This window comes from Saccostrea cucullata, unplaced genomic scaffold (genome assembly GCF_032062105.1).
Source record: "Saccostrea cucullata isolate Sc308-1 unplaced genomic scaffold, CSIRO_AGI_Scuc_v1 ctg1856, whole genome shotgun sequence".
Classification (NCBI taxonomy): domain Eukaryota; kingdom Metazoa; phylum Mollusca; class Bivalvia; order Ostreida; family Ostreidae; genus Saccostrea; species Saccostrea cuccullata.
Window position 1 is genome coordinate 62,570 of NW_026930124.1, and position 9,550 is coordinate 72,119.

Here is a 9,550-nt window from a genome sequence, read left to right on the forward strand (position 1 = left end):
TTTATAAACATTACCTAATTTTTGTTGATGATTTAAACAACCATACCACGGAAAAGAGGGTGTTGCAGAAACTCGCGATTATTCCCTATATATATGGAGAAAGACATTTAAATACCCTCGTTATGTCTAAATATAGATACGGCTACGTAGAGGACTATGTTTACTGCGGGTATTTCCTGTTTGATACAGCAAAACACTTTCGTCATTTGCACGAAAAAGGTTGGAACAACAAAAAGCACAATGGCTAAAGCAGCATTTTGAAAGATATACTGTCGACATCGTGCGAAAATATTTATCGTGATATAAAACTGCGTCCCATAATCACACTGTTGGTGCTACATCCAAGACATTTCATTTGTTTCAAATCAAATATTGGATACTAACTAAGAGACCAAAACTATTCAAAATTGCAATAACTACAGTATGTGAAAAATGAATTATTTAAACAGTACAGTAAATTTGTTTTCCAAGACAAAACTAAATAAATTATTACTCAATTAACTTCTTGACATTCTCTCTCTCTTTCAAAAAATATATAATTCCATTGCACTACCATTACATATGGGAAAAAAATTGAAAAAAAAATGCAAAAATGATCCACTCCAGGACTCGAATCCATACTCTGGTAAATGTACGAGTTGGTAACCAACCAGCATATCCACTAGACCATTTCGGACACGATGCTTTTTCAGAGTTATTTAATGTACGCACTTTGCATTTCGTTGTAGAATAATTTTTATTCAGTTTTTGCGTATTTCAAAAATGTGCCTCTTTGAAACAAAAATCGAAAATGGCAGTTTTGAAGAAAATTATTTTGTTTCAAGGAGGCACTTTTTCAGAACAATGGGGATTCCCTATTCAAAAGACGGAAAATCTGATATTTTTTGCCGTGAGACTAATTTTCACATCATTTAATGAAAATTTGGAAGTCAATACGCAGATTCCAAATATTATTTCTTGTTGTGCTTTAGATATTGATGCATTTGAAAAAAAATTAATATGAGTTTCTGCAACATAGAAATTCTTCCTTTAATCTGCTACACATTTAGGGAAAATAACAAACGAACTGCAACACCTTCTTTCTCAACCTATATTTCCTGAAGGATTTTAATAAATCAAATCCTCTGTATACGTATTATTTATTCATAAAACATCGTATATTTTGTCAATAACTTGCCATTGGATGTTATCGGTTGAACATTGCTATTGTTGGCTCATTTTTATGACTATTTCCTTACACGCAATAACTTATCCAAAGTCTTGAAATTATATTGAGTATTCTTTATGTTAACCAGGGGAAGCATCTAAAATAGAAATATTATTAATAATCAGTTTCTCTTTATACAAATTCTAATACTTTTTTGATTAAGAATTTTAATTAAAGGAACCGTATATTTGAAATTGGCGTACTATATCTCATTCGATCTCTCGAATTATTCACAGTAATGAAGGCAAATTTATTCTCCTTGCAATTCCTTTACAATAAATTCTCGACTTCTTAGTGTTATTGCTTATTAATAAATATTATTATGGCATGTATGTGACCTCAGATTCTCTTAAATGCGCTCACGAGGGAAGATAGGAATGTGTTGGCAAAATAACTTATCATAACAATCAACATGAAATGAGCAAACATTAAGCACTATTGTTCCACACGTCTACAACTTCAACAAATGCTTTTATTGGAAGACACGAGTGCTTCAGCATGTTCAATGCTTTTTGCAATTTTACGCGCTTATTCCTTTGAAGTGTCATTTTCATATTCCAACTGTTTACCATTACCTTTTTTTCACAATATTTTCATTCTTTCGTTGATTCGACAAATGCCTTTGAATTTAAATAAAAAGACACCACAAAGCTGTCTATTTGTTTCATATTTGGATACTTTACTAGAAAAATACATAAATTGCGACATTGTAACAAAACTATGAAAAAGTGAGCATTTCAAATTTTCTACGTTAACTTCAGCAAAATCGAAAGTATAATCTTGTAATATTCACCTTCTTATAGAGTTTGTCTCCAAATTGATTTTATATTCAAGAGTATGCTCTACGTATGAACAATTTCTAAAAAACGAGGTAAGCTACTGACAAGTAAGAATGATACCATGATATCAACAGGCCCGTTCAAAGTCAAGATTTCGTTAATTCTATGGTCTGCACATGGCTTGATGATTAAATACAGTCTATCGTAAAATTGAATATAGACTGACTTTATTTCAAGTTGTTAGGTCATTTATTTTACTCTGTATTGTCAATAGATTTTGATTATGACACAGAGCACACAGCGGCTTTCACCAATCCGAGAGGATGCTTATTCATTCATGGTATCCGATCCTACATGTACTTTCGAAATTAAGAACATTCAAATTGTCATGATTTTTTCACTGAGCTTGAAATTTTATCCAAGAACACCAGAGTAATAAGTTAAAAATGACATATTTTGAAAGGAATCAATTTTGCTCAAACATATCAATTTGGCTAAAACATAATTAATTATGTCAATTTTTCTGTTAACACTTGTGAAGTCGCGAACAGCATAATTTATGCATTTCAACGTATTGTGCTTAAATTATAAGAAACTACAAGAAAGGTTAGTATTAATTATAAGTAGTCAGTCCAGGAACAAGCTACATATATAAGAGTAACTTCACAGGAAATATTTTAAAATCTGTCCAAATAAGAACCTATTCATAAAAAATAAGAATTTTTTTTTATTATGAAAATGAGCAAGACTCCACTACTTGTTCCTTCTACTTTTTATAATGAATAGAATGATTATGTATGTAACTAGTTGGTATTAAGCATAATTAAAAGTAGAAATAAACTTTCTGATTAAAATTTATGTATTTGTACATGCGTGCAATTATTTTTTCTTAATTTTACAACCTCTGTATATTTTCTGTGTTTGACTTTCGAATATTTCTAAAATTATACGTAAAAAATGATTTTAAACAATTACACTTTATCATTCCATTTTATGCATAATTTTATCAAAAATAATTATTTTGAGTAAAAGCTATATTTCCTTCTTGTTGTAGGGAAAAGATATTGCAAGAAATATTTATAGATTATGATGGGAAAATTCCACCTAATTACGACAATGGTAATTATGGAATTATTGGCAAATTGAGATTAACCTGATGTTTGATTTTTGTCCAAATTTTGTTTAAATACAAATATGGTTTTCATAGCTTTGTTTAGCGGAATGACAACTTTCTTATCGCAACAATGTAAGGAAATTAAGTAACTGGTCTGTACATGCATTCCTAACAATATGGTGGTTACGTTCTATTCTTTGGGGGTATGAAATCGAAGACAACGTTACGAAATCTTCTTACCAATATTATGGACATGTCATGAATCATAACATTTGACATTTAGTATCACATTTGCCACATTCGTCGAGACATCCTCCAAAAGGTCAGTTTATTGAAGGTCAAAAGTTAACGTCACAACGAGTCCTTTAGGTGTTATGAACACGATATGTAGAGTACAATTAATATTTGGGTCTCAAATGTGTTCCAGAGGTGTACGGTGACCGGAAGCGTATGTTTAGGTATTTGAGGATGCAGAAAGTCAATGAAACTAAACCCGAGAGATGGATAGGATAATATTTAAACTAAATCAACTGAATTTCCAACATTTATAGGGGAAGTAGCTATAGATGACCAATAGTTTAAAATGATGTCTAAACATGCTTATACTACATGTACATGTAACAAAAATTAGTACTGCTCATTTTAGTAGTAAACTAGGAGAGAGTAGCAAGACTATTCCTTCCACAGACAAACATTTCAGGAAAGTAATTGGGTCCCTAATCCTAAGCATCCGACAATCGACATAACATTTAATGACTGTTTTAACATTTAATGACTGGTTTGTTATAATTATATTTTTGACCGTATGATAGGAACAAATTCTGTTTAATAAATGTATTTTCTTGTTGTCGTTTTTTTAAACACACAATCTGTTTTTATTTGTAGACATTCCTGTCAATTCTTCTGTACAGCTTTACATCATCAGTGTAGACACAATCAATGAAGCCACAATGGTATGTAAAACTTTTGTAAAATCACTAACTGGTATTTAGATTAGGTGCAGTTTTAATTGTCTGAAAAATATTGCTTCTTTTGGGATTGGATATCTTGATAGAAGGCGAATTATTTTGAAGCCTAAAATTTTAACTTTTCATGTAAGACGTAAACTTATGGGGCTCCTTAAACCAATTCATCAAAGAAAATATAATCCTAACAAAAATGAAGTAAACGAAGAGGAATCGTCCAAAAAAGTTCTATAAACAATATAGATACGTGAAGAGGGCACAAAGCACGAAATTTCAGAGGTGGATAAGGTGTCTAGGAGAAGATAAGTATCCGCTGTTGACTGGTCACACCCGCTGTGAGTCCTATGTATTGGTCATGTAGACGAAATTTCAGAAAACACAATTGGTTTGACACAAGCTAGCCAAAATATGACACAATGGTAGGGTATATTTGCTTAAAAAAATTTGATAACGACCATAGAATTGACCAAAAGATAATTGTAAACAATGTTGTTAAAATCTGTGTAATATTAACGCATCTGCTTCGCTTTAAAATTGATCATACGCAGAGAAATCTTTTGAGTAACAAAGAAGTTGAGGGACAAAAACACCACAAGCAGGTGTTAGTGGGATATTATTACACGTACAAGGATAGTTGATATGATAGAAAAAGCTGAAGTCTTGTTTGTCATCATAAGTTGTTAATTGGCCTTTATCATCTCTAATCAGTAAAACCTCATAATATGAAACAGGTGTGGCAGGCTCTATGGTGTCTTTGATCTGAGTTCACTGGGATATATCGAGTCGGCATATGAGTAAAAATAACTATCATTAATTAATAAAACATCGTCAATATATTTGAATGTCGAATTAGAGGCCTGATCAAGTGTTTTCCTCATCTCAAGTATGTTTTAAATAAATTCTGCTGCGCAGGAATAAAATTACAGGTTTGGATAATAAAAGACACATTTAGTACACATCGGAATTCGCAGTTCGTTGGAAAACCTGGTCTCCGAAAACTACATCGTAAATGTCGTCAATGAAGAAGTGAGTTATTTCAAAGTGTTTTAAAATAAAAAGAGACATTTCAAAAATATTAGCTGTAGTGTCTGTGTCCAGAAAAATATTTCCGTTTACATAAAACAAAGCATAATTTTCTAATTTTCCAAATGACTGTGTTTCGTATTTAGAATTTACTTTAAAAAGAACATTTCATAGCACAGTAATGGCAATGTTTTTTCTTGATAACGTGATTACCATCTTTTCTATCGTCATCTTTCCTAATATTAATTTTTATGTACAGAACAGTATAGCATAATTACAGTCATGCAAATTGATTGTATAGAGATGTATGTCTTCATATTGATTCGATATGTACAATATACGACCAATTTCTAAAGTGATGCAACCTGTTGACAAATTAGTAGATGATACAAGGATCTCAGTAGTCTACTTTAAAGACATTTTGCAAAATATCTGGTCGATTTTATGACATAGGAAACAAATGCAATCTATCATTAAGTTGAATGTTGACTGACTTTTTTCAAACAAGTCGTTACGCCATCAATTTTGCACATTAACCCGATCATAACAAAGAACACATGGCAGTTGTAACATGTCGGCACTGGATAGTCATACTCGTCAGTGGCACGTGATCCAATGCTTGGAATGAATGTTCGAATGTATCAGCATAGCCTATCCTCCCTACATAAACCACTGTTAACTGTGTTTACCATTTTGTAGGATTTCTCCATGAGCTTCTTCTTAAGACAAAGATGGATTGATAACCGTATGAATTACACTCCAGCGTTTAACATGACACGTCTAGAGTTAGACAACAGACGAATGGCGGACGTCTGGGTTCCCGATCTCTATTTCGTGAATGAGAAGAAAGCAGACGTCCATGATGTCACTGTCCCTAATAAATTGATGCATGTCTATCCAAATGGCCTGATCGTATACAGTATGAGGTAAAGAGTAATCATAATCAAAGCTGACATTTGTGTTGTGGATAAACACGTCTCTGGTGTGCGGTTTGTAAGGACATCTGAAAGTTCAGCTGATGTCGATAACGATCCAGAATGATGCTGATTAGTATTTTTATAATCTATATTATATATTACTTTTTACAACTATTAAGTAGCTGCCTTTTCAAAAATTATTTCTTATTACATGAGTAGACAGTGAGAAAACTAACCGAAAATGCTCTCATATATCATGTATAATTTATGTATATATATTTATACATGTTATAGTTTCTTCATTGAAATAAATCTCCTGTACCGGCGCTACAAGCAATATGTTGATTCTGATCTCAATCTCTTTGAAGTTTTTTATTTACCATTATCGTTTTTTGCGTGTTCCCTTGTGCACTATAATCGGAAACCTAATGGCAATTTTGATCCGTTTTAAAAGCTAAGATCACCACTGATGTTCATACATATTAAGTTTTTAAATTCACTAATTTATTTTTGTTTTCGCCAGAAAAGTGTGATATTTGGTTGTGTTAACATGCACTAAAAGCTTTTACAAACTCTTATAACCATTGCATTCCAGGATTGGCTAGATTAACCGAGAGTAAAATACATTGTTGGACTTCTATTGAAAATACACTTCCCCATGTCCCTTGGGACATTGTAATCTTTCTATCATAAATGCTCGGGCCCTTCTTTCAGAAATTCTACGCCATCTGCTGATAAAAATGAAATAGAAACTGGTTAATGGCCGTTCTATACTTGTAGACCCTTTCAATCATAATTATACTATAGTATGTAATTTATCATTGCAGAGTTACGGCAGTGTTTTCTTGTACTATGGATCTGCAGAAATATCCCCTAGACGATCAGAAATGTGCGATAGTTATGGAAAGCTGTAAGAACGATTTACAATCAATACCATTTTTATTGAGACTCAATAGCATATTGTTCAGTGAAGAATTCCTTATTGCTAAACTAAGATTAAAAACATATAAAAAAACTTTTTTAATTTTTTTATGTGAACAACAAATACTTGATTTCTGGATTTATGAATCGAACTAAACTTGCATGCTTAACACATTGTACATGTCTTGCTATAAGTATTGGTTGAAACACCGATTACACTTTTTTTTTTTAAGTTTCCTTTTCAGAAACACACTTGTTAAATGGTTTCCCTTTTCAGATGGCTACAGTACAGAGACGCTATATATGCGATGGCACGAAACTCCTGTTGAAACATCAGACAATCTTCAGCTTCCTCAGTTTGAAATGCAGAATATAATGCAGTCCAGGTGTGACGTCACTTACGCTGGAGGTGAGGATATATACAAATCAACTGTAATTAATTAAAGAGAGATCTCATGCTTCGTGGTTTTGGTTTATTATGTTTAAGTTATCTTTGCAGAGTTACTAATAAAATGTATCAAATTGTATGATTATGCACAAAGCTGATATTCTAAAACATTACAACATGTGTTTACATGACATTTGTAACCTATACGATGATTAATGCGTTTTATACAGTAAAATCAATACTTTAAAAAAAGAATTACATTTTGGTCTACACGACGTAGTTATTTAAAGAAATGGATTTAATCTCTTGATCTACAAGGACGAATCAATGATCATTTACGAATGTTAATTTTACTTTTTACTTAACTGTTTGCTCAGAAGTGCCCCTTGGTTGAATTTGTTTCTTAGATGTTTAAAAACTTTTAAATACATTTAAAAAATTAAATGACAAAATTAAATTAATTTCAAACGTCTAAATGCTTCTGAAAAGCCATGAAGAGTTGAAGGTGACCAATTTATTGTCGAACTATTGTCATATGGGTCACAAAAGAAATTTACAAGCATAGGAAAATAAATGTTATATCTGATGCATATTAAAATTTTTAAAATCATTTTCATGAGATAAAAGTAGTCTTCCGTCAGCAAGAGAGAGTTATTTTTATTATCATAAGTTTCATTTTAAAAGCCTAACAGAAATGAGATGTTGTAAGGAAACTTTTAAATCAATGTATCAGGTAATTTAATCTAATGGAATTGTATAGAATTTTTCTAGAAACGAAATGTTGCAGGCAAGAATGGCTGATGAACAGACTGACCCAAGTCAATATTCCCTCCCTTTAGAGAAAGCGGGGAACAAAATTTACCAAAATATTATTTAGATCTGGAAAAGGAAACAATTTTCAGAATGAAATATTTTGTTAGAAAAGATTGACATTACTTTAATTGGCATTAGATTCTTTTGGGTGGAAGATCACTTTCGATTATTTTTTTTAAAAAGAAGCTTCTAAATCTCTTTACAGTCACATACGCTTGTTTAAAGATGGAGCTACATCTTCACCGAACTTTAGGATATTACATCATTCAGGTTTATGTGCCTAGCTGCCTCATTGTGATATTATCCTGGGTCTCATTCTGGTTGAATGTGGAATCAACACCAGCCCGAATTTCCTTAGGGTTGTTGACAGTGTTAACTATGACGACACAAAGCTCCGGCGCTAAGGCATCATTGCCTCGTGTCTCTTACGTGAAGGCCATTGACATATGGATGTCAACGTGTTTGATATTTGTGTTTGCTGCTTTAATTGAATTTGCGTATGTGAATGTGTTAGCAAGAGTTGAACAACGAAGAGGAAAATCTGTTACGTCAAATATGAACGAAGCTAAGGAGTTCGAAGTAAGTTCAAAATGTCAGTGTGTATTGTTAATCATGTTCAAATCAGACTTTGACCTAAATAAACCAGATTGCTTGTAAAATGTTAATAGAATAGATAATCTTTCTTTTTAGGAGGAAGAAAAGGAAAAGAAAAGATGTTGGTGTTTTAGGAATCTCGAAGACAGAGAACGAGCACGATTGGTTGACAAAATATCACGTGTTGTTTTTCCTACTGTTTTTATATTATTTAATATCATTTATTGGATATTGTATGTGTTTTGGGAACCAGCGACCGTAGATTAATTTAAACGAATATTTTTCTTTTCATTACAATTGCCAATGTATATTTACAAACCTTTGTATTGACCAATCTGTACGTAATTTGTGAAATGTAACCAATTCTTGTCTCTTAAATCTACAATCTGTGGTAAATTCCATTAATATCTAACAGAAGGGAGTATTATTGTATGTTTTGAAAATGAAATTTGTGCATTGAAGCAATGTTCAACTGGTTATCAAGTAAACACTGACAAGTGTTTGGAATTTGTACTTTTTATCATCCCCCTGTTTAAAACAGTGGTTTATGATGTAGCTCATGGTACAAATTAACCTTCATTGCATCACATTATTAGGCTTTGGGTTATACTAAATTTGACTAAAGAATATTCTGTCTAATTTATTATACATAGAGATAATGGCGGGTGTATCCCGTTGACAGACAGAGGATGATTTCTTCTTTTAGGCACCTGAGTTGACTTCTAGAATTTCCAGGGGTCCTTGTTGTATGCCCTGTTCACGGAATTGTATTGTTTGTAGGCCTTTTAAGACCGATCACTTCTTGTTATCTTTTCCTTTTTCTCATGTA

At 32.1% G+C, this 9,550-nt stretch overlaps 1 protein-coding gene across 7 annotated transcripts in view; it reads left to right on the forward strand.

Moving 5' to 3' along the window:
• The window catches only part of LOC134282966 (glycine receptor subunit alpha-2-like), a 34,941-nt gene extending 25,717 nt beyond the window's left edge, over positions 1–9,224 (forward strand). For all 7 annotated transcript variants that reach the window (XM_062765396.1, XM_062765395.1, XM_062765392.1 and 4 more), the window contains 7 exons: positions 3,041–3,105; positions 3,986–4,053; positions 5,788–6,014; positions 6,833–6,915; positions 7,204–7,335; positions 8,333–8,706; positions 8,818–9,224. In XM_062765396.1, the coding sequence (XP_062621380.1) occupies positions 3,041–3,105; positions 3,986–4,053; positions 5,788–6,014; positions 6,833–6,915; positions 7,204–7,335; positions 8,333–8,706; positions 8,818–8,988 (1,120 nt within the window). In that variant the 3' untranslated portion in view covers positions 8,989–9,224. The remainder of the gene's footprint in view (positions 1–3,040; positions 3,106–3,985; positions 4,054–5,787; positions 6,015–6,832; positions 6,916–7,203; positions 7,336–8,332; positions 8,707–8,817) is intronic.
• Positions 9,225–9,550: the final 326 nt, after the last annotated feature.